Genomic DNA, 25,684 nt, shown 5'->3' on the forward strand with positions numbered 1-25,684 from the left:
AAGGGGGAGCTAAGTTCCACACATTTTATTTGCTTTTGATTTTAACCCATTAGAGTCTTAAATTTCTTTGCATATTCAAGATGGTTAGGAAGGCTCTGAAGTTGACTGTGGCATTGAAGGGAGGCCTCCTTTCAGTTTGGCAACTGATCTGCTAGGTTAAAGTGAATGTAATTTGCCCTGAGGCATGAGCAGCGGTCCATTAAGAAATCACTATAGCCACTAAAACTGTCCATTCATACAGTTTATTTCACTAGGCTGCAATTTTATACACAGTATGAAGAGGTTTCCTGATAGCACACATATAGTTTACTTTCTGTACTGCTGAAGAACCAATTTTTTTTTTTTTTTACATTATATTGTAACACCCTATCATTAAAACATTATTCAGTAAATTTTTTTCCAACTACGTATAAACGGAGATTTACCACACACACGGTGCAAGAATGTCTTTATAACATATCTGGATCACAAAATGTGAATCTAAAATACATCACTGTAATTAGAACACTACTTTAAAATTACAATGCCCCATGTTATATCAGCCAGATTTGATGAACCCCTGTGTACATCACAAAGCAGTTGTGGATATCCACAAAGATAGGTGGACATCTTCTTGGGTAACTGGCAGCAGCTTTTAACTATGATTTCAAAAGAAATCTTTGTTTAAGAACGAAAATTCTGAATTTGAAAAACTTCTTTTATGTGTTCAATATTCTCAGAATCAAAATGGGACATTTAAAGATTTATAGTCTTTAAAACAAGGAGAATAAATCCAACCCTCCTTTAGCTGAAAGGCTGGCATTGTAATATTAGGTTTCGTAGAAACCTAAGGAAAGAACTGTATGGGAAGTGGAAATGAGTTAAAAAGAAACATAAAATTTCTCTGAAAGCTTCCTGGACTGCCCCTCCCCACCTCTGTCAAACAGAGAAAGAATACTGCTTTGCAAATCAAGATGTATTTCCATGACATGATGTTCTAAAGAAAATGTATGTAAACAAGTCAGAGAGAAAGATTTCTTCATTTTCCCTTTTTTTTTTTTTTTTTGGGTGGAGTGAGGCAGTGGGATGGTATCCGTTAAATAAGAACTAGAACTTCTTAATCAAAAAACCACTTTAATACACACAAAACAGCTAGGGATAATTGCTGAAAATTTCTCATGTGTTTCCTTTTCTTTCTCCCAAAGTTTGAGAATGTTTTGAAAGTTCAATAAATAGTAGAAAAATAATCCTTTACTTAGAAATTTGAGATGCATCATTTAGAGCTCAGTATGAGTTCCGTACAGCAAGTACGGCATCTAGGTACCGCTAAGAAACCAGGTGAAATCTTCAAAGATACACTTCTCTCTGCCTCTGCCACATTCTCAGTCTCCAGGGGAGCAGACCTCTCTTTTCTTCCAGTTAAGGAGAGCAGAATGTTTCTGGCTCCTCGGAACATTCCTCTGGCTCAGCTTAACCAAGGTTCCCAATGTTTCATTTATAGGTTCCGGCTCTGTTTAGAGGTTTGCGTCTGTTCATTCCGTTGGTGTTATGGCAGGTTCATTAATCAGACTTCTTTCCCCTCCATTTCACAACCAGCCTCGCATCTTCACAAATGTGGTGTTGCGGCTGTTTCACTTGTTTGGACACATGTTAACAGGCAGGAAGATGAGTTCAATGACTCCGGACAAAGCACGGACACAAGTGGATTTGATGCTGGCTCTTCTTCCCTCCAGCACACTCGGCAGCTGCCAGATCCCGCCTTCTGATGGAGGCGAGGGGGCTAGCATTCCGCGTCGACAGTGTGTACCGTCACGGCCGCCTGCAGGTGGTGGCTGTGGTGCAGCGTCGGGTGGTGCAGGCGGTAGTGGTGGAACTTGTGACTCAGGAGTGCGGCGGTCTGGGGCGGGGTGTCCAGCTCCAAGTCCTCGTCGTGGTTTCCCACGTCCACCCCGGCCGACAAGGGGTCATTGGTGCACGGAGGGTTTTCACTGTCTTCCTGTGGGCTCATGGTGCTGTAACCTAGAAAATGAACACAACACATAGGCAGCTGAGAGTTTCCACAGGCAGGGAGGAGCTGTCACGCAGATTTCTGTGGGCACTGGGAGGAGCTCCTACCTTTGGACTACTAAGTGCCAATGTTTGCAGGCTGCCAGCAGACCTTGAAGTGACTTACTTTTAAAGAGATCTTTCATTAGCTGTTGTCTTAAAGCAATTACACAATAAATATGTAATCATTTAAAATAATACAAACAAGAACCCTTTCCCCAAATCCCCTAAACCAACAAAACAAAACTGAAAATCATCCCAATTTTTTCTGATCCACAGATCCCCACAATTGACATTTGGGGAAACAACCTTCTACACTTTCCCCCGAGATAAGACTATTTTTTATTTTAGAGAGAGAGGGAAAAAAAAAGCAGCTTCAAAACGCCTGAATGTGATACCACGGTAAGAATAAAGACAGCTGCCACAATGACAGCCCTGGTGTCATGTAATTTCTACACACCAACAAGACATATATTTAAAAATCCATTTTACAGGTGAGGGAAACGACAATCAGAGAGGTTAATGAACTTGCCTGAGTTTCAGTCCCTAACAAAACACTAACTCCACAGACACCCACAGCAACTAGCAAAGGAATCAGCTATTCTTTGTGTAAGCTGGTTCACTGTATTTAAAGATTAATTTCTCTTGGTATTCTAAGTAATACATGTTTCAAAAGAAATTGCCCTTGCTGATCAAAGGATTCCATTCCAAGAACCTTGGCATGTTTTTAAATATTGCAAAAAAAAAAAAAAAAGAGCCTTCAAGAATTTTGAGAAGTGACAGCTCGTTAATATTTCCGCTGCATCTACAGTTAGCATCAATCAACACTCACCCGTGGGTAGCGCTAGTCACAGCCGTGGCTGCAAAATTGACGTGCTTGCATACAGCCAAGCAGGAATAGTTTGTGGTTGAAAATGTTATGCTTCATGTGAAAATGAGCAAGGCAATCCTCAGTGCTCAATGAAATGTTCAAACGACAGAATTCTTTCTTTCAGTCCAACCAACAAATATTTACTGGGAATCTACCTTGTATAAGACACTGTGCTGGGCACTGTAGGAGACCTGGAGATGAAAACTGATCCCTGTACAAGGAATTCATTTACTAGGGCTCGAGAAATAAAACAAGTACAAGCATAGCTCAATCCAATTATTCATTTATCAAAGACCCTCAGGAGGCTGAAAGGAAAGACTATGAAGCATGAATAAGAGATGTCTGTTTTCCTTAAGGATTTCACCACCGAGTAAGAGACAGGTATGTACAAAGTTAGGCTTACTCTACTGAAGATCATGGTAGGTGTTCTAATGGAGGTTTAATTGAAATCCAGCATGTGCTCAGTTATGTCTGACTCTTTTGTGACCTCATGGACTGTAGCCCACCAATCTCCTCTGTTCATGGGATTCTCTAGGCAAGAATACTGGAGTGGGTTGCCATTCTCTCCTCCAGGGGATCTTTCAGATCCAGGGATTGAATCTGCATCTCCTGCGTTGCAGGCAGATTCTTAACCACTGAGCCACCAGGGAAGCCCATTGAACAAGGAATAGCTAATTCTGGCTGGGGGGCTGGGAAAGTTTCAGAGAAGAACTCATATTTTACTTGGGCTGTAATGGATGAGTAGGAGTTTGGTAAAGTGGATAGGAGCACAGGAACAGAAGGGCATGGCCAAGAGGACACACGGCAATTCCTATACAATGTGGCCATGATGAGTGCTAGCCGGTAGCTACAGGAGGGACTTAAGTTTACAAGGTTTTGAGCAGACCACAAAAATAGCATGGTCATTTTTATATTCTAAAAGCAGAGTTATGGTGGAAATTTGGAGGTTGACTAGAAAGGAGAGAGAGGGAGGCAACTAGAGAGGAGAAGAGAGGGAGACGGTTAAGAGGTTATTGCCACAGCCTGGGTGAGAGATGTTGAATTAAAAGTATGGGATTGGACAGACATCTCTGGAATGGAAAAACAATAGAAGTTCATCAGAAGTTTGATGTGGGGGACTTGGGGGTGACGGGACAGCAATTTACTGTCAGGATGATGACAGAGGGAGACTCCAAGATCCTGAGTCTTAGGGAAGGAAATGAATTTTCTTTTTGCACATCTTGATTTTTAGCATCTGTGAATAACATATGTAGAGATACCAAGCCAGAAAAACAAGTCAGGGCAGGAGAAGGCGAGTATGTTGCTGTGTGCCTATGATCACTGAGTGCCTCCTTGGTGCCTGATGCCAGGCTAGGAGCTCCACAGAAAAAGGGGTAAGGTGAGGTTCCAACTCCTGAGAAGCCCACAGTCAAGAAGGGGAAATACAGGTACAAAACCAGAGGTACCCCAAAGAAACACCAAAGCTGATGAACTTAACTTAGAATCCTGGAGGAAGTGACATTCAAGGTGGCCCTCATGGGAGAGAGGGGTTCCCTAGATAAAGAAACGAGTGGAAAGTATTACAGGCAGGGAGATGAGCATGTGCAAAGATGCAGCAGGTAGAAAGGCTCTGTGGATTTGAGGCATGGGGAAGAGCTTCGTGTGTGAGAGAAGGAGTGAGAGATGAATCTGGACAGGCAGGCTGAGACCAGATCAGGAAGGGTGCTCAAAGAGCTGGGGGGAAGGTGGATGGCAATGACATAACGTGTGCTTTAAGATGATCCCTTGTGGCAATGAGGAGGTTGGATGGAAGGAAGGAGGGCTCCAAGGCTTGGAGTACAGGGGGCTGAGCACTGGCCCGAGGAGACGGCAGGGCCCTGAAGAGAAACATTTGCTGTGCTTCAGTGGAGCAAGCTGCTGCTCAAGTGCAGGGCAGGGCGGGGCAGCCTCTGGTGACCACATGGGCTTTCTGGCGCCCACGAGAGTTAACATCCTCAAGGTTATTAGGTTCAGATGCTGGGGGAATGGAGATGCTTTTTCCCAAGATGAAAAGACCAGGAGCCAGAATGAACTCCTCAGCCTCAGTAGTGCTAAGTCTAGAATGCAGTGTAGGCTTTAAAGCCTCAGGTACAAATGTTCTACATGTAAGAGACCAAAGCACTAGAAAATACATTTCAGCAAAATCTCAGTGTCTGTGCCGATTATTTTTGGCCAACCTTTAGTGCTAGGCTGTCTTTATCCTGCCTCCAAATACCTCCTGGATGCCTTCCTGTCTCGCTCATTTACAGACATCCATTGTAATGATAGTTGATTTCCACATTTGTGGTGTAAAATTCATAGCGGTCCCTCTGTGCCTGCCTTGCCCTCCCCCACTTCCCTCATCACTGTGCTTCATGTTCCATCTGAAGGTCTTTTCTGGGAAACCTTCCCAACCACCACCCACCCCACCCAGTCATACCAACCCACAAGAGTTCTGGTGGCCCTTCTGTGATGTCAAACGGTATTCTCTGCAATCCCTAGCTTCGATTTTACCATATTACAAAAATAAAGGACTGTCTTGTCTATTAGAAAAGTGCAAGGGCTTAGGCCTCACATAAAGCAGGTGTTTAATTAAAAAAATAAAAATCACATAAATTTTCACATAAATTGGTTTTGCCTGGTGTGACATTTACCAGTCTCATCTAATAATAAAGGCATTCTAGGACTCACTAGGCCCTGCCTGGTGTTCTGACTTAAGAGTCTGGGTGCTCTGAACCTGGCTGGTCACAGACCCAAGGGGTTGGTGAGCGGTACAGGCAATTCAGGGTCATCAGCATTTTCTGATCAGAACCCCAGCAGAGATCCTTTCAGAGGGAACCACTCACTCTGGAGCAATCTTGTTTTATTTGCTCAGTGGGACACTATTGCTCAATCCCTCTGTAACTTAGGCTTTCTCTTATCTCAATAATTAATGGAAATCTGGAGGGAGGGAGTTGTGGAGAAGCAGGAGGAAGCCAAACACATGCTCTCACTTAGCAAATTAATTGAGTGTTTACTCAGCACCAGGCAATTCTGTGCAGTGCTGGGAACAGTGATGCATAAGACAGACACGGTCTCTGACTCATGGAGGAGGCAGCACTATTTAAAACACAGAGGATATATACAAATAACTTCCAAAGAAAGATTTCTTTACTATCCAAAGGTATATGTAGAGAAATTCTTGCAAAGATTTTTCAAGGGAAAACAGGCTTTAGGAAGGAGGCCAGGCATCACTCAGGAATAAAAGAGCCAAATTAGGCTTTTGCTCTTTGGTTTTCTGCTAATATATTTATCCCCTGGTTCTTAAAGAAAGCTCTCTTGATGTCAAGGGATGTTAGGTCCCTCTGGGGACTCACTCACCACCTTGTGGTCACAGAGAGTAACTGCAGGAGAATAACTGCACCCCTAGAAAATAGCTTTGCTGTGTAATTTCGACCAAATTTTCAAGGTTCAGCATTTTAAGTCTTTTGGCGTTTATTTCACAAGGAGAAAATTTCCCTTTTATAAAGAAAAAAATATTGCTTAATATACATTTGAGTAATGCTTCTAATGTGATGGTAACTAAAACACAGATTCACAAGGAATAAATACATACTGTTGGTTTTTAACTCAAAAAATAAGCCAGTTGATGGTTAGATAGAATGTGATATTTTCAAGAGAAATAATGGGCAAAGCAGAGTATCAGTTCAGTTCAGTCGCTCAGTCATGTCCGACTCTTCGCGGCCCCATGAAATGCAGCACGCCAGGCCTCCCTGTCCATCACCAACTCCTGGAGTTCACTCAGACCCATGTCCACCGAGTCAGTGATGCCAAGCAGAGTATAAGAGTTAATAGTTGAGTGCTGGAAAAAATCATGCTAAGTGGTGTCAGAATATTGACTAAAATGCTTCAACTTTTCAAAACCGTTCTTATTTTGAGTGCTTAAGATAAAAATTAAAATCATACTCCTTTAAAATACAAAACTTTGTTGGCTACATGGAAGATTTCTAGTTAAAAAAGAAGCCTGGAGTCTCCAAGTGTAGCTTGACAGCATTTAGTTTTAATTCTAGGAATATCACCACTCTGAACCACACCCGGAAAGTCTTGTCTGTTCAATATTTATATATTTTATTCTTTTGAGGTTTCCTTTTGTGCCTCAGACCCGAAGACTCATGTGTAAATAAGCTCGCTGCGTACCAAAGAACCAGGGCATGACCAGTTCAAGGGCGAGCACCAATGTCCCCTCACCTCCCCGCCCTGGGTCTCACAGGATTCACTTGCAGATAAAAGTGAACTCTGTTCCCATCTTCTTCTTTGTTCCACTTCTTTAAGGGAACTGTCATATTCAGCCTTTTCTCAATCTTGTGAATACGTGCATGCATTTGTAGTTTCTTGCTGAATTATCAATTCTTTGAGCGCAGAGCGGGTGTGGGGATGAGGAGGTCGGGCTCTGAGCTCATGCCTGGCCATGTGTTATCTCACTTCATCCTCATGACAACCTTACCAGGGGGTAGTTTCTAATCCCCTTTTAATTATTAGGAAACTGAGGTCTAAGTAGTTTCACTGAGGTCTCACCATTTGGAAAGACAGGGAGAGGTGGGACTCCAAGTGAGTTCTGCTTGACCTATCATATATAAGCTGTTCTGTACCAGGCTGCCTGGCAGAAAGAAGACCACCCCTTTCCCACCTCGCTCCTCCCTGCCAAGCAAACAACAGATGCCTGATACATTCACCAAACAGGAGAACACCCGCACGAGTGTCGCGTGCCACAAAACCACTATTAATGGATCGGATTTCTGAGTTTAATGTGTACCTACGGCTTATCCTCTAGGCACCACGGGGACGTTAGCTTGATGTCACTACTTTCAGTGACCTGCCATGTAGGTTCTGGGATACGACAGCACTTGGTTAACTGCTACTGATTTTGTGGTGTATTTGGAATTACCTGGAATGTCAGTGTCTTCCACTCCTTTTGGTGTATTCTGTCTGCACGAGAAACTGTTTTTCATTCCTTGGGGATAATGGGAGCCAATTATTGTGAAAAATGAGAGAAAGGAAGCCCTTAGCTAGATTCCTTGGCTTTTAGATACTGACACCGCACTGTGCCTTTTATCTCGGCTGTTGCTTCACGTGCCATTTTATTAAGACAATGGGAGGGCTAATGCAGCACTGGAAATGTCATTCAGAATTCCAATTTTGTACTTAAGTGGTTTCTACCAGCAAGGGACGTGGGGATGAGGGTGGGTGGAGAGAAAGAGGGGGATGGGGAAAGAAAAGGAGGGTGGAGGGAGGGAAGGCGATAGAGACACAGAGAGGGAATGAGAGAGAGGGAGAGGAGAGACAGAAAGGACTCAGTATTTCTGCTGAATAAGAAATTCTTTCTGTTGAACTTTAGTAGCCTCAAACCTGTTTTATTATTCAAAGGAGAAGCACAGAACTGCCTGGCAGAATGAAATTTATGCAGGTTCAAAGGTTTTTCTGGAAAAAAGGCAGAAAGTCAAAGAAGCTGAGAAATTTAAGTTCTGCTTTGACTCTCCATAGAAACCTGAAGGTTCTATTTAGTTAGTGGGAACAATGTCATTCAGAGCCCAAATTAAGAGTCCCTGGTTTACAAATCAGAGCTCTGGCTTCTCCAGTTTTCCAAAGGGATTTAGAAGACCTGGCTGTCATGCAAAAGGCAGCATTGGTTGCTCTAGCGAATATCCCCTTCTGCATTTTTTAGCACAGGTGTGGAAGCACACTGCTTGAAGACTTTGTTTTCAGGGTAGATGTGGAGAAGGCAGAATAAAAAAAGCACAGATGCATTATTTATGCATTTATAAAAAGACCTGATTCTGGGAAGAAAAGAAAGACTTCTGGAAAATTGAACAGGTGTGTAAGGAAACAAAAAGACCTGACAATTAGAGGAAAGGATCTACACTTTCATTTTTGTGGAATGGTGACAGAACTACCTAGACAGTAGGGCACAGCTGTTGTTCTCTGTTGTCACGGAGAATAGGACAACAAGCCATGGGACACTGGGAAGGGGAGATGGCACACGGTGGCCATGCCATTGGTACCGCCGTGGACTTAGCACTCAGGGTCTCTTTCACAACTCAGCGCCTATCCTTCCTGAGCATCCAACAGGCACTACAGGCAGCTCCATGACTTTGTACACACTAGCCCCTTTGCCTCTAATAGCTTTTACCTCTCACTTTTCTTTAATCGTCCTTCAAGGCCCAGGGTAAGTGTTGTCTCCTTGGTAAAGCCTTCCCAGGGCCAGGGGATGCCAGATGACAGTTGTGGACTCTCGCCAGGTCCCGAGAGTATGTGGCTGAGAGAGCCCATAACAATCCTGCTGTTTGCCAACAAGCCTAAAGAGGCAGTAGGATCTAAGAAGGTGCTGATTCACTGAGAACCAAGTGCGGTGGTAAGCAGGCACCACTGAAATAATCTGAACCCTTATTCATGGAGAAAACCCAGGGGGTTATCTGTGTGCCCAGAGGTTATCTGACGTATGATGATGTATCTGGGAATGCTGAGCCATAAGCCAAAATCTCCTGGGGGCTCTTGTAAAGGTGTCATGTTGGAATGTGTCTTTTTGGAAAGCTATGTCAAAATCATTTACTTGAGCACAGAGTAGGAAAGAGGAAAGGGCGGGTGTAAGCACTAGCCCATGACTACATCGGGGTCCTTAGGGCCTCAAGGGCAGGATGCCAGATCTTACCATGATCACTTTCTGTTCCTGAGCGACCCCAGTAGCGACGCCTCCTTTCTGGACTGTGTGCATGACGCTCGATGACTGCGGCTATAAATCGAGTATTGCTGACTGTGGAAGGCAAGGATAGTTAGTCACATTTGGGCCAGTATCTTCACTGTATTAAGCACATCTGCTCTAAGCAGGCTCTTTCACATAAAAGGGGTTGTTATTTGTTAGAGAGCTAGAATGAGTAATTTTTAAAAAATTCTGAGGATTAGGGAAGTTGCTTTTAGGACTGGGGCAGGAGGAGGTCCCTAATTACATATCTTCAACATGCATCAAGAAGATACACTTTCCATATGGTTGCAGGCCAAAGCATCACACCACAAATGGAGCTCTCTTTTGATAAAGAAGTGTTCTTTTTGTCCTCCAGGGTTGTATACGCTAGTTAAGGGATTTAAAACATGTATACCTGATGACTCCCTTTCTAAAATGCCATACTGGAAAGTAATGAGGAGAGAGAAAGGGAAGAGTAGGGGGTTTCAGGTCAAATGTCCTTAATGGCACAAAGAACACTCTGAATTCTTTGGAGATTTCCTAAAACAAAGCAAAGACCTATGCTTCCTCCTAACAAAAATGGGGGATAAAAAGAATCCCGTCGTGTCAAAGCATCTGAAATTTTAACACAAGAGAGCCTCCCGCTGGCACGTCTGGGACGGCGGCGGCGCGGCCACTCACTGATGCCTCTGTCCTCAGGGCCGTCGTCGTCCCTTTCATCTCTGTCGTTCTCCAGGTTGGACATGCGCACCGACATCTCTACCCGTCGTTAAAAAGAGAGACACAGGACTATTTAATCAAACAACATCACCCACGTTAATACCCGCAGAGGGCTCATCTGACGGCTGGGTGACAGCATTCCATCAAGAGTGAACTGAGGCCTTATCTCATTTTTTTTCTAAAGGAGGAGGGAGCAGGAATCCAAAGAGGGAGAACAAGAGGTGAATAATCCAGAGGGACACCTGAGATTGATTTCTGGAGACAGAGGAGAAAAGAAGTTGATTGAGGCTAACAAGTCTTTCATCCTCTCCTGCACCAGCTCGATGGACATGAGTTTGAGCAAACTCTGGGAGAGAGGGGAGGACAGGGCAGCCTCGTGCGCTGCGGTCCGTGGGCTCACAAAGAGTCATACACGTCTTAGTGACTGAACAAGTACCCGAAACAGAGGGAAGGGGCCTAAACCCATGGCTGGCTGTGCTGATAAAATGGTGCTACAGAATCTAGAAGCCAAGCCTAAGGTAACACTGGATGGCTGTCACCCTCAGTCGAATCAAATCTTACCAAGAGGAAAGAGCTTTGTGGTCAGCTCAGTTATTAAGTCAGACAACGTGATCCCATGATCCCCCGACAGGATTGGGACCACAGAGAACTATCCCAACATCAGCTGATCGCAACTGCTACCAGGCTCCTGACCAAGTCCAGGAAAAATGACGAGTGAGCCTTATCTCCAAAACTCGGGGTAACACACCCTGAAGGGCTTTTAGGAGGCTAGAGATAGTCATTTGCAAGCTTTTTGCCCCTTGCAAATGAGCACAGATACCACATTTAACCCTTGATATGGAAGCCATAATTACTAATATCTCATCTTGTCAAGTTCTTATCCAGGTTGGACAGTTCTTATTCTATTTTAAGAACTGTGATCATCATTTTGAATGTGTGTTCATTCACACATATAATAATGGCAACAATAGAACAGACTCATGTTCTTGCCAGTAGAGGCCTGGGCTATCTTTGGTCTGTCCATCTTTTTTGGAACAGCAAAGAACAGCACATTTGAGCTTAGCGAAGAACAAACTTTCCCACTGAGCCTCCCAACTCCCTTCTTCTGACTTCTTCCAGAGTCAGGCTGAGGTGGGCTAAGGAGCCATGTAAGGAGAGACAGAATCGAGGGATTTTCTGGAGAATCAAATGGGGCTTGCAGGATTCAGGCCTTAAAGAATGAGCTGTGAGCTAAAGGAAAGAAGCAGGCTTTGGGGGACTTCTGAATCTATTCCACAGAAGCAGAAAATATAGGGCTATTTTTAGAGTTGCTTAAAGGCTTACAACTAGTCACTGTCCTTCTAGCCTGGGGACAACCCTGGGGAGACTGCTGCTTCCTGGAGGAGCTTTGGGGTTCATTTCAAGCTCACCTTGGGCAGCAAGAGGAGACATATGCTGATGACTCCGGCGGTGAATCTGATGGCGGTATGCGTACACAGCCAGGACTAGAACCATGATACAGCCCATAATGCCTCCAGCCACCGGGCCCACGGGGGCACTTTTGATCATGTTCAATGTGACCACCTCATCACCTTGATTAAAACAAACAGATAGATTTCCCTTGTAAAGATTTCCCAAGTGTAGTAGCAGATGGGGATGGGGATGAGATGGAAAGAATCTAGCGGGAAGGGGTTGAGTGAAGATATGTAAGAACAGCTGCTTTAAGGCTTGAATTTCATGAAGAAGTTGCACCAGGATGGAGGAATAGGGCTTCCTTGAATTTCTGGTTCTCAAATTAAATGTTGGTTGCTTGGCAGAGCAAGAATACAGTTGACAAGGATTGGTAAAGTAAGCGAATGGATGAGAATCACTTAGACATGCAGTCTAAGGGCCCAGCTCTGGGGGGTGGGCTCCTCTTAGTACAGAGGTGAGGGAGGGTGACGTGTGCCTCTCAGCAGATATTTACTGGACCTGGTGTCATTTATTTCAGTGGATCTGTTATGTTACCTCCAAAAAGGATCCCATTCAAAGTTTATGGGCTCCCTTTAAAATACTATTTGCACTTTTCAGGCAGGAAACTGCAGGTGGGAAATATAAAGTGACTTCTAGGAGCAAGGTTACTCCTGTCATGTCCCAACCTGGTCCGATAGTCATACGTGGGCTCAGAACCCTTCCTCACAAAGGAAAAGTTTTTCTTCCTCAGAAAGGCTCACGCAGAGAGATGTCAAAACAGGCATTCACTGAAGTTTTAAATATCTACTCACCTGCGGACCACGCTTGAGATGCTTGTGCTGATTGCAGAAAGGCACGGAGAAAATCTCAGGTAGTATTTGAGGGGTAGGACGCAGGTAGTATTTGGGGGTTTTGGGGGGCCTGATCCCAGCGGTGTTCCTCCCAACAATATCTCTGTCCCCCACCTAAGTCGCCTGCTGCACTGGACAGTGTGGGCTTTTGTTGACCTCAAGGCCCTAAATACTGATTCGGAGCCCTAAGATGTCTGTCTGCAAAAGTCGTGAAGGGAGGACGCAGCAGGAAAGCAATGTCCACGGGTCACTCTGCCCATCACCAGCCCCACGCTCCAGACAGCTGGGATTCACATTCGTACAAACCCCACAGCTCAGCCGCTCAGAAATCAGACCTGATATTTCTCAGAACAAGCTTTATGGGAATGCATTTCAGGCTTGCAAAACTTGGCAGGAAAGATGGCTGCTCACTCTGCACAGGAGAGCTAGCCAGCTTTGAAAGTAATTATTTGCCTTGGTTTTGCAACTCAAAACTACTGGCAAAGGAACCAGGGAAGTAGGGTAGGGAATTATTTTAAGATCTGTGTTCTAATTTAGAGGCCAAAAAATATGTTTTCAAGAATCAAGTTATTCTGGGTTCCCCCAAAACATTACCTATTGATCCCATGTCATCAACATAGGGACTTTTGGCTCCAACGATCCCCCCAAAGCATTCTTTCTGGGGTGCACAGTAGGATTTGTCCAGGTGGGTCTTCCCATCGCTGTCCACCATGCACCATTCACAGTCCAGCACACCGAAGCAGTCCCTGCCAGAAAGACAGTGCTGAATGTTCGAGAAAGCAGTGTCAGGCAGGAGTGAGCACATGGACTTGGGCATCAGACAGCTCTCAGGGGTCCATGACTCACTAGAGCTAGAACTCCCTAAGCCTGAGTTGCTTTTCCTTATAGAAGGAGCACGGCCATTGTCCGCCAGGGGAGAGCTGTCTAACATACCTCGACAGCCTGGAGCTGAGAGAAATAGAATTGCCCTCTGTTACTCAAACCATGAAGTCCACACATCATGGATTAGTGCGGGGTCACTTAAAATCATCTTAAAAGACCACACGGCCCCAAGGTTTGTTAGACTTTGGCCTAACGTCCTCCAGGTTTATGGTTATTTAAAAAAAAAAAAGGAAGGAAGGAAAAAAAAAAACCTAATTAATCAAGTTTGGGAAATAGTGATCAGTTAAACATTTCTTTACTGCCAATTTCTTAGAACTTTTAATATGTTGAGTGCATTATGACACTCTAAGAGAATATATGCAGTGTTTCTCAAACTTAATAGGCTTTGGGTAACTGCATAACACACCCAGTCAATATATCTGATACCCTATCATTCCTCTATTAAAATACATACCAAAAGTAGAACTCGCTGCTCCTTTCACCCACTAATTTTGTTGAATCAAATGGCAACCTGCAGCTGTCTAGCCCAAACACCCTAGGGAGGAGGTAGAGGGAGCAGGGATCATGCAGTTTTTAGTTCTCAAAACTGCCATAAAGTATACCCGTTTTCTAAGAAAGAAGAATTGAAGCATTTCAATGTATCACACACACAGCTGAGTTCTGTTTCTAGAACCCATAATTTCCTGCTCCCTTGGCCTTGCTTTGTCATGCCATTTCCTCTCTTATGCCTCTTATTTCTAGAAAACTTTTCCACCCACAGATGAGGCTACTAATATAGGGGTATGTGTGTGTATGCGCTCATGAGCAAGCGTGGGCCCGGTAGTTGCTCAGTTGTGTCTGACTCTTTGCGACCCCATGGATCCTGCCAGGTTCCTCTGCCCATGGAATTCTCCAAGCAACAATACTGGAGTGGGTAGCCATTCCCTTCTCTAGGGGATCTTTCCGACCAGGGATTGAACTTGGGTCTCCTGCATTGTAGGCAGATTCTTTACCATCTGAGCCACCAGGGAAGACCACTAACATAGGTACATGTGCCAAATATCTGTAACAAGTAGAAACCAAGTAATGCTAAAATTGGTGGATAAAAGGCAGATAAGAACAGATAACACTAAAATTGGTGGATAAAAGGCAGATAAAAGTCAGTTCTAGATCTGAAAAACTGGCACATCTTTTAAAAACATCAAACATGGGGATGATGAATATCATCCAGAAAGTCCCATTGAGGCTGCTGTTCTCTGTTCTTTCCGAGGCTCTGCTCCCACGGCTGCGATGCTGGCGTGAATCAGCGCTGAGCATGCTTACCCACTCTCCGTCCTCTGACTGCACCTGCTGTTCACACACTGGTGAAGAGCATCCTGCAGGCCAGGGTCAATAGCTGTGTACGTCACTGGCTCCTGGTGTACCTCACAGCTTGGGTTTCTATGAAGGGGCAAGTCTGAAGGTTAGGACCGATACCATCTGCATTCCAAACTCATCATGCCCTTGGCCCCTGACGGTGCCAGAAAGACCTGCGTTTGAACTCTGGCTTTGTCATTTACCTGTATGAAACCTGGGGCCAATCTGGTCTTACAATCTGTCACTGAGAAAAGTAATGCTATCTTATGTGTGTGAAAGGTTCTTACATGTTTATCAAAGGGTAAACTAGAAAACTAAGTGACTTACCAGGCATACAGCATCTGACATGTCAGACACTTGTAACAGTCTCATACTTTTTGTAAGTAGTACATACACTTATAAAACTTTTTTAGAATTTTTATTCAAACCTGAAAGTGGGCTTCATTTTAAAATACTATGGAGTTTGAAAACTAGCTCATTGAACAGTTCCATCACTAAAATGAATCATCTTCTTATAGTTCCAACTTGAAACAAATCTATAAGACTCTCAGTATAAATATGCACACATACATATATAGTCTTATATATATCTCCCAGCATAAATATGCACATATAACACATATATATATATGTACTCGGTTGCTCAGCTGTGTCTGACTCTTTGAGACCCCATGAACTCTAGCCAGCCAGTCTCCTCTCTCCATGAAATTTTCCAGGCAATAATATTAGAGTGGGTTTCTATTTCCTACTCCAGGAGATCTTCCTGACCCAGGGATCGAACCCACGTCTCCTGTAATAGCAGGCATGTTCTTTACCACTGTGCCACTTGGGAAGCCCACAAATATATATATATATATGTGTGTGTGTGTGTGTGTGTACACGATTTTTTATTTACCTGTTCTCTGCATTGGTGAGGTTGCCAGTACACTCATTGACCTCTAGAGGGCACTCACAAGGACATTCACATTCATTTTGTTCCATTCTGAAAAGCAAAAGGAAAAGTTACTATGCAGAGGGTTGATCAACTATATATTGCACACACACTGAGGGAGGTGAAATACAGACAACATGAGCTAGCTAAAGCAGGCAGTAAACGCTATCACCAAAGGTTTAAATATTCAACTGACCTCAATCCACTGTTCTTTGGACAAGGATGTTACAAACAACAGTTCTAAATGCTTTTGCAACCAGGACTTTCCTTTCCTTTAGGGCACACCTGAGCACTTTATGTATATTGTACAGCTGGCATCAGTTAAGATATTCAATAGGTGGTAAACAGAGAGTATGTCCCACCCCATTTTTACCGGTGACAGTTGAGACAGAGCCGGTCTACCATGCTACAAGCACAGAAGGCAAGAGAGTCGCATGTTTCGTTGACAATGCCCACAAATGCATTGGTTCCTGGGATCCTCGCCAGTCTGTATTTAGAACAGTGACTGCCATGCACAAGGTTCGTCAAATCCCCCTGCAGACAACAGACGTGTCAGAGGTGACAGACAACAACACAAAGACTCAGCTCTACCATCCTGAAAACAGCTTACAACAAAACTTAACTTCTGATTAAAACAGTAGTTATACAGTCCTTGCTAGAAATTTGGAAAACAGAAAATTTTCTTAATTACCATCAGTCAGAGATAGACCTCATTTAACAGTGTGTGTACATTATTCTTTTATCCATGATGGCTCAGACGGTAAAGACGTCTGCAATGTAGGAGACCAGGGTTCGATCCCTGGGTTGGGAAGATCCCCTGGAGAAGGGCATGGCAACCCACTTGAGTATTGTTGCCTGGAGAATCCCCATGGACAGAGAGGCCTGGCAGGCTACAGTCCATGGGGTCACAAAGAGTTGGACATGACTGGGTGACTAAGCACAGCACAGCATACGGTTACATGATATGTTTTTATAGCTCTTTCTGTAATTTTTCTTTTTTTGAAACACATAATGATATAAAATGAAAATAACTGCAAGAAGCAATAAAGACAACTTTCAGGTACAGAATAGCCTAAAACTTATTCAAAGGCAAACCTAACCAGCCAAAAACATGCACCCCCTTTACCCCCCTCACTGTCTCTTGGATAACAAACCTCTTATTCTAGGATAACACAATTATTTAAAAACCAAAAACTCTTTAAGAGGCCAATTTTCTGCTTCCAGAATATTTAAACAATCCAACTAAAGTGAGCATCTTTTTCTTCATTCTATCACAAAAAAATGTGATAGCCGGCTTAATGAAATGTCTACAATTATCTGAAAGCCAAAGATTCTAAAGCAGCATTGTAAAGTTGAATATGGTCATTTTTTCTGCATGTGTCATCTGAGTCTTGTTTCCATGCCAGTCATCCCTGAGGTGTGCATAGTGAGGATAAGCCTAACCCTGAGAATCATGGCACTGAAAGGGTTTTCAAGAGGTCTTGATAAATTCTCCACTGCCTGGAACATGCCCACCTTTACAAGATAAGCAATAACATAGGCTTATCAGCCTGTTAGCTCCAATAACCAGGAATGCTCCAATTCCATTTTGGAATAACTTGGGCTGTTAAGAATTTATTCTAATTCATATTCCACTAAAATTTGCATTTTGAAAAATTTCTACTGGAGTATCCTGGCTGTCTCCTGAAGGCTCAGAAAGTCATTGTACAAATGATAGCAGATACGCTAACTAAGGCAGACTTTCATATGAAAGCCTTACCTGACAGCCTCCCTCTGATCACACGTTTGTCAATGTCTCCTTTATAGAAAGTGCTCCTCAAAGTATGGGGGCGGAACAGAGTAATAATGACTTCCCTTGCTTTGAAAACACTAACCTACTAATATATTCATTTAAAAAACTCTCTATTTCCCCAGACAGTTGTTTTTGCAATCACTTTTTCTAAGCTTGTGTTTAGGATTTTCATTTAACCCAATACATCTTTACAATTATTATTAATTTAAAAAGTTTTTGGCTGTACCCTGCAGCATGTATGATCTTAATTCACTGACCAGGGATAGAACCTGCAACCTTTGCCTTAGAAGGTGGAGTCTTAACCACTGAACCACCGGGGAAGTCCCTTTACAGTTACTTTTTTTAATGATACAAGTAATGATTTGTGAATACAGTTACTTGTGAATAACTTTTTGAATGTAGATTCTGTCATGACCCATTTTCTCTCAGCTAGGATTGTTTACAAATTAATAAGTATATCCTTAAGGACTCTAACCATATCCAGGTAAGTCTGTAGCATCTCAAATCATAAGAGAGTATTCTAAGCTAAAAACAATTATTTTTGGATGATCTACATGAGTGTGGTGCCATGTGGCCCTCTCTTCCTGTCTTTGGGAGATTACTCAGTCTCCCTAAATTCCTAAAGCCAAATTAGGTTAGTTTCTAGTCATCCACCCTGTTTCATCCCACATGTATTTATACAAGAGTGTGGGAAGAGACTTCGGCAGACATTTCAAAGGGCTTAGATTGGATGAGTCTTTAAACAAACAAAACCAAGGCAAAATACCTAGTGTGAGACTTTAAAACATTCATTTATCCACTCTGGGCTTTAAATCCCATAACCATCAAGCTGGGGAACTGGACTGTCACGGCCTATCACTCTAGTTCCCAGGCAATGAAAACAGCTGGGTGTAACCAACATTCAGACATAAACCATGACTCCATTGCAACTCTATAGCCAGATGGGAGAGGAGAACGTGGAGGAGTCCTTACCACAAGGCTCGTGTTGAATTTATAAAACCTCTGGACTGTTCGGTCACTGAAGCTGTTGCATAGGTTCTTCTTGACAAAGTTGGGGTGGTTCAGGATGTCATTTGCTACCAGGGGCTCCTACCAAGGCCAAGCAGAAGACAGATGCCATGTCATTAGTGAGTCGCAGGCCACTTGAGAACTGGGCTCCAGCTTTGCGACCAATACCTTGTGGGTGATGTGCTGCTGCTCCACGGGTGCATGTCCTTTGGGGTCGATGAGGGTTGGATGTGCCACCAGATATCCCCTGTCCTCCATGATGAAGCACCTATATCAAGACAAGGACATCCCTCATTCATAGAAGCCATTGCTCTGTGCTTTTGGTGAGCATTTATCTTGCTAGTTCTAACACAAACTGCATTTATCTCAGGTCCTCAATAAAGGTGCATGGACAAAATGAAGGAAGGCTGGCAGTCAGGTGACAGATGCATTATTCTCGAGGCGCTGGATCACCTGGCATAAGGTTTAAGGTCAGAGAGTTATACCTGACTCTGAGTTCACCTATATACTTCAGAAGAATGTGACCACCCAGACTATGTAAGATGGGCTCAATGATCTTCTGCAAGAACATGTAAAGCGAGACTCCTTTTTTCCTGGGGAGGGAGACTGTGAAAGAAGCACTTGAGTATTTACAGGCACAAAAGTAAACCATACAATTTCTTCTTTCAATGATAAACATATATAAAATACAACATGCAGAGGACATACAAAAATATATTTGATGGAAACACTAAATAAGTGAAGCTAGAACTGATTTCATCAAGACTATAGTCTGCTTTTACTCTCCATTCATCATAACAATTTGCTGTGAATCCTGCATTTCCCCACTAAGGGCCAATGTGAAATTTAGCAGGGACATGAAGCACGGGCCATGAGTTGGAAATAAGAAAGCTATTTTAAAAAGCGGCCTGTATTAAATCAAGGGAATGCCCTTGCTTTGATCAGACATGCTCTTTTGAAATTCAGGCAGCAAAGACTTTCGGTTCCATGAGCCCCTTTCTGGGGAAATGTACCAAGTAACGAAATGTACAAAGTCTAAGTGTCTGAAAATCTCACAAAGGCTTTGGTTTAATAACTAAGTTCACATCAAAAGTACTACCCAAGAGTACCCTCTGGTCTTTCTAGCACCCAAGATATGGGAAACCTGTAATTACTGACTATTAGAGAAATAAGAGATTTTGGAGAATTTTGTGCCACAGTTACTCCCCTTGTTAGAAGTCAAATCTGTTTGTTTAAGTCATAAGCAATGTGCATTTTAGAAATTAAAAGAACAAAAACCTCCTTAATAGGACACCTAGGCATTGGACTCAGTTTCTAGTGCTATGACAAGGTGTCTGGCATTCCACTAGACATCCTTGTCTTTGTATTATGCAGCTAGTTAGGATACACAGTCTCTGAAGGGCTTACCTTATTTTATTGCCACCATCTTGGTTACAAACTGGTAACAAGTCCATTAGAACCTTGTAGAAGTATCTAAGCGTGAAATCAATGCCCATCACAGCCACAGTATGTCCGGAAGACAGCTGTGTACTTCAGGTAAAAGAGATCAATAAGAATAAGAGGTGTGTCTTATTTAAAGGCAAAAATTATATTCAATCATAGGACATTGTATGGTTTCAGAAACACATGCCCACTGTTCTCCACAATTTCTACCTTTGGAGAAACAATTAACTAAATGACTAACTTAGCTTAACATGGAGATTTGATACGAGAAAAATTTAAGATTAAAGGTAAGAATTCCTGAATAAGACTAGCCCAAAACACAGGTCAGTTGTAGAATATGGCTAGTCATAATTATTGGAAGAAAAGCTATGACCAACCTAGACAGCATATTAAAAAGAAAAGATATTACTTTGCAGGCAAAGGTCATCTAGTCAAAGTTATGGTTTTTCCAGTAGTCATGTATGGATGTGAAAGTTGGACTATAAAGAAAGCTGAGAGCTGAAGAATTGATGCTTTTGAGCTGTGGTGTTGAAGAAGCCTCTTGAGAGTCCCTTGGACTGCAAGGAGATCCAACCAGTCAATCCTAAAGGAAATCAGTCCCAAATATTCATTGGAAGGACTTCTGTTGAAGCTGAAAGTCCAATACTTTGGCCACCTGATAAGAGGAACTGATTCATTGGAACAGACACTGATGCTGGGAGATGGAAGGCAGGAGGAGAAGGGGATGACAGAGGAAGAGATGATTGGATGGCATCACTGATTCAATGGATATGAGTTTGAGCAAGTTCTGGGAGCTGGTGATGGGACAGGGAAGTCTGGTGTGCTGCATTCCATGGGGTCGCAAAGAGTCGGACACGACTGAGTGACTGAACTGAACTATAGATGTTCAGACAATGGTGGGATTATTCTTTGTCAAGAATAAGGGGGTGGGGGAGATAGGTATCTGGTGGGAGGTTTAATACGTGGCTCTCAGGGTTCCTTCCAACAAGAAACCTTTTTTTCCTTAAATTTTTAAAAAATTGAGATATAATTGATTTATAATATATTAATTTCAACTGTTTAGCAAAGTGATTGTTATACATATACATTTAAAAATATTCTGTTCCATTTTATGGCTTATCAGAGGATATGAAATATAGTTCTCTGTACTATAGTAGGACATTGTTATTTATTCATTCTATATATAAAAGCTTGCATCTGCTAACCCCAACCTCCCACTCCCTTCCCTCCCCAAATGCCTCCCCCTTGGCAACCAACAGTCTTCAAAAGGAACCTTTAGACAAAAAGCTTGAGTGACGTCATTATTTCCTTCATTTCATAGATAATGAAAAAAATCTATAGTTAATAACTAAATCTATAGTTAATCTATACACCTCATTTAATAGAGATCTCAATGGTTAACTAGTTTAGGTCATACAAAATTTAGTAAAACCAATGTTTTGCTTTCTTCCTATAACACTATAGGGTTGGCTCTACTCAAAACCAGCTCATATTCTAGAACAAGACTCTCCTGGTTCATAGGCCAGTACTGTCTCCACTCAAAAATGTTTCTCACAAAAGTAGGAGCAAACATAGAAGAAGTTGAGGAGGACAACTTATGCTTGCTAGCCTTTTAGCTCTCAAACCCTGGTCTTGTTGGTTTCCATCTATTTGGCTACTGGGATGCTACTTAACCTTTCTAAGGCTCAGCTTTCATGTCTGAAAACGGGGTTAATGATAGTATCTACGTCAAAGTGCTGTTACTGGGATTAAATGGGAGACTGTGTTTATAGCGCTTAGCAAGCTGCTTAATATACTGAAAATACCTAATAAGGAAAAGTTACTTAAAAGAAAACCAAACATGGCTTTAAGCTCAGGCCTACATGGAGAGTAAACATTTTATTCTTTCCGAGAAATTGCTAAATATATCAGAAGCATAAGCATCTCATTGGAACTGAAGTTCTTCTTAGTTTATGTTCATGGGTAGTCGAAGGATCTTGGGTTAACTTAACCAGTGAACTCCAATATTCCTATACCGGTTAAAAATTTGAAGTTTATTCCACATGCGATGTTTTAAGTGCCCATCATTACCATTATTTGCCTGCCTAATTTCTTCGTTAAGAAAAATACCAAAAGAAAAACGATGCTGAAGCTCAGAAGAAACTTCCCAAAGTAAAATCCTCTTCTGGAAAATCAAAACTTCATAGTGAAATTAGCTTTGCCATAGAGACAACTGGTTACTGTCAACATTAATCCCAACTTATTAACCCAACCCTCACCACTGACCCCTCATTCCTGTTGAAACAAACAAAACAAAACTAGAAAAAGGCACCAAGATCTGCAATGAAATTTCCATCAGGAACTTCCCTGATGGTCCAATGGCTGAGACTCTGTGCTTCCAATGAAGGGGGCCTGGGTTTGATCCCTGCTCAGGGGAACTAGAATCCATATGTCACAGCTACGAGTTCATGTGCTGCAACAAAGAGCTAGTGCAGACAAATAAATAAATATTAAAAAAAAACAGATTTCTGAGGTTTTTCTGGTGGCTCAGTGGTAAAGAATCTGCTTGACAGTGCAGGAGATACAGGTTGGATCCCTGGGCTGGAAAGATCGCCATGCCACAGAATAACGAAACCTGTGCTCTAGAGCCTGAGAGCCGGAACCACTGAAGCCTGTGCACCCTAGAGCCCATGGTCTGGAACAAGAGGAGCCACAGCAATGAGAAGCTTGTACACTGCAATAAATAGTTGTTTCTGCTCACCACAACTAGAAAAAAAAACCCTGCAAAGCAACGAAGACCCATCACAGCTATAAATAAACTTCTATCAGAACTTTCCTATCAGAGCTATTTTGGGCATGGGATGGGAGAAGACCATGTTGTGGGATTGTCTTTGAGAGGCTACTGCCTCAGAAAGAGCCCCTATTATTACTTAAGTAACTTAAATTCTACCGTGGGAACAGTTCAAAATTCAATTACAGTTACAAAATCCTTACAGGATTTGTACACTGTAGAAAACAATATTTTGCTGAAGTACTAGTCAAAAGGAGTCTAAACCCCTCTGGCTTATTCAGGAAAGACAGATGAGTCTGCATAATAGTCATCATTATGATGACAGTAATGGCTTCCATTTACTGAATGTTCACAATTGATAGGCATTCTGGTAGGCATCTGAATACATCACTTCAGTGATTTCTCACAGAAAGCTTGTGAGGCAGTACTTCCAGAAAACCAAAGCTTGGGGAGATTCAGTGTTTGGTTGAGGTCACATAGTGAATAACTAGTGGAAGCCTGAATTCAAACTCAGTGCCTTTAACTTCAAAGCATATGTGCCGTATGCTAAACCGTTTCAGTCACGTCCAAGTCCTTGAGACCCTATGGTCTGTAGCCTACCAGGCTTCTCTGTCCATGGGGATTCTCCAGGCAAGAATATCGGAGTGGGTGGCCATGCCCTCCTCTAGAGGATCTTCCTGACCCAGGGACTGAACTGGCATCTCATATGTCTCCTGCAGGTGGATTCTTTACCACTAGTGCCACCCGGAAAGGCTGTATATTCCTAACCAATAGATTTTCTGCCTCCTTAGATCTGCATGGCATTCAAAAGTTTCCAAGCAATTTTAAACCATTTATTTAATTTCCTTTGAAGACATCGGAAAGGAATTATAATTCCTATTTTATAAATGAAAAATTAGGTTTAGAATGGTTATCGATCACTTTTTACTTATGGCTTAGAAACCAGTACAAAATCTGGTTCTTTCTATAGTACTATAGCTGCCTTAGTTAAAAAATACAATTCAGGTTTTTGGGGACAAGTTGATTTGGTTTCTAAAATTCCCTTGCATGACTGCCATCTGCTCCCACATGTGATAAACACACTGAAGTAAAAGCATATACGTTGCCCATGGAAGTCTAGCATTCATATTTTCACCTGCATTTGAAAAATGTCCATGGTTACCATAGCAACTCGTAAAGACTACCACAGGAAAATGAAACCAAGCCTACATTTCTCAGCACAACATTGCATGCTTTGCAGCGCTCCGGTGAGATTTTCACTGCCAAAGGCTTGTCTGACCAGTTCCTTAATCACTGACTGTACTTCGTCATCTCTATCACACTATCTTCCTCCAAACAGTGAACACCTAGATTCTCAGGCCACTAACAATGCTGATGAAAGAATCAGAGGACAGTTGCTATAGCTGTGTAATTGATAAGTGAGCACTGAAAAACCTGTCCTCAAGAGTGCAACCCAACTGCATTTGAAAACCAAGGGAGAATTAGAATGCTTCACGACAAGTTGAACATTAGCTTAACTTCTCTCTTCTGACCCATTAAAATGCCAGAAACTTAAAAGCATGAATAGCGTAATAATAAAAGTAACTACCATTTATTGAGGATTTGACACTGGCAAGCATTTTACATACATTATCTATAATTTTCACTTCTTCAGTTCAGTCCAGGCATCGCTACCTCTGTTTCACACACGAGGCTCAGAGAATCATGGAATATAATACTAATACAAACATTTAACATTTATTGAGCCCTTAACTTATATGCAGAGTACATCATGAGAAACGCTGGGCTGGAAGAAGCACAAGCTGGAATCAAGATTGCCGGGAGAAACAGCAATAACCTCAGATATGCAGATGACACCACCCTATGGCAGAAAGTGAAGAGGAACTAAAAAGCCTCTTGATGAAAGTGAAAGAGGAGAGTGAAAAAGTTGGCTTAAAGCTCAACATTCAGAAAACGAAGATCATGGCATCCGGTCCCATCACTTCATGGGAAATAGATGGGGAAACAGTGGAAACAGTGTCAGACTTTCCCTTGGACTACAAGGAGGTCCAACCAGTGCTGTGATTCATGGGGTCGCAAAGAGTTGGACACGACTGAGCGACTGAACTGAACTGAACTGGGCCCTTACCATGCGCCATGCAGTGTTCTTGGAGACTCATGTATATTACTTAAAATAATCTTTAAATCATCACTTGAGGTAGGTCCTAATACCCTTCTTTCATAAGTGAGGAAACCAAGGCAAAAAAGGAACTTGTTAATGGTCATACAGACAGTAAATGGCAAATCTGCTTTTACAGAGTAGAATCCATCTTCGGGAGAGGGCAGGTTCTCAAGTTGGCATGTGAGATCAAAGTCACTGGTACTCATTTGGAAGAAGTCCCTTTGCAGAGCCCACCTATGAACATACCCATTAAAGCTGCAGTTGCCTTGGTTGAAAACCAGAAGCAGTAGTTGACTTGCATTCTAAGTTATACAGTGAACAAAACAGAAGGTTTTAAATAATAAAAACATGCTCACCTAAGGAAAATGTTCAAACAATCAAGTCCATGGGACTGCATATTGATCAAGACGTGAGCAGATACTTATTCCTGGAATACACTCTCATTGAGAGAGTGATGGACAGGTTTTTTAACTCTTGTTAAACTTAAATAGCTAAACTTGTGTAGTCTAAATACACTATCAGTGTTAGTTGCTCAGTTGTGTCTGATTCTTTGGGACCTCATAGACTGTAGCCAACCAGGCTCTCTGTCCATGGAATTCTCCAGGCAAGAATACTGGAGTGGATAGCCATTCCTTTCTCCAGTGGATTTTCCTGACTCAGGGATCAAACCTGGGGTTCCTGCATTGCAGGCAGATTCTTTTACTGTCTGAGTCATAAACAATAACCAAATAAGGGAACTGAACCCAAGATAT

The 25,684-nt window shown here is 42.6% G+C and overlaps 1 protein-coding gene across 1 annotated transcript in view; it reads right to left on the minus strand.

Annotated features, from left to right (window-relative positions):
- Nucleotides 1–226: 226 nt before the first annotated feature.
- Nucleotides 227–25,684, minus strand: part of CACHD1 (cache domain containing 1) — a 236,150-nt gene continuing 210,692 nt past the window's right edge. The window contains exons 18-28 of the mRNA XM_010840232.1: nucleotides 19,966–20,088; nucleotides 18,727–18,826; nucleotides 18,523–18,639; nucleotides 16,132–16,292; nucleotides 15,723–15,809; nucleotides 14,795–14,911; nucleotides 13,205–13,356; nucleotides 11,738–11,899; nucleotides 10,290–10,367; nucleotides 9,579–9,680; nucleotides 227–1,998 (exon numbers count right to left, since the gene is read on the minus strand). Coding sequence (XP_010838534.1) covers nucleotides 1,760–1,998; nucleotides 9,579–9,680; nucleotides 10,290–10,367; nucleotides 11,738–11,899; nucleotides 13,205–13,356; nucleotides 14,795–14,911; nucleotides 15,723–15,809; nucleotides 16,132–16,292; nucleotides 18,523–18,639; nucleotides 18,727–18,826; nucleotides 19,966–20,088 — 1,438 coding nt within the window. The 3' untranslated portion in view covers nucleotides 227–1,759. The remainder of the gene's footprint in view (nucleotides 1,999–9,578; nucleotides 9,681–10,289; nucleotides 10,368–11,737; nucleotides 11,900–13,204; nucleotides 13,357–14,794; nucleotides 14,912–15,722; nucleotides 15,810–16,131; nucleotides 16,293–18,522; nucleotides 18,640–18,726; nucleotides 18,827–19,965; nucleotides 20,089–25,684) is intronic.

The sequence above is a fragment of the Bison bison genome, unplaced genomic scaffold (genome assembly GCF_000754665.1).
Source record: "Bison bison bison isolate TAMUID 2011002044 unplaced genomic scaffold, Bison_UMD1.0 scf7180017846569, whole genome shotgun sequence".
NCBI lineage: Eukaryota > Metazoa > Chordata > Mammalia > Artiodactyla > Bovidae > Bison > Bison bison.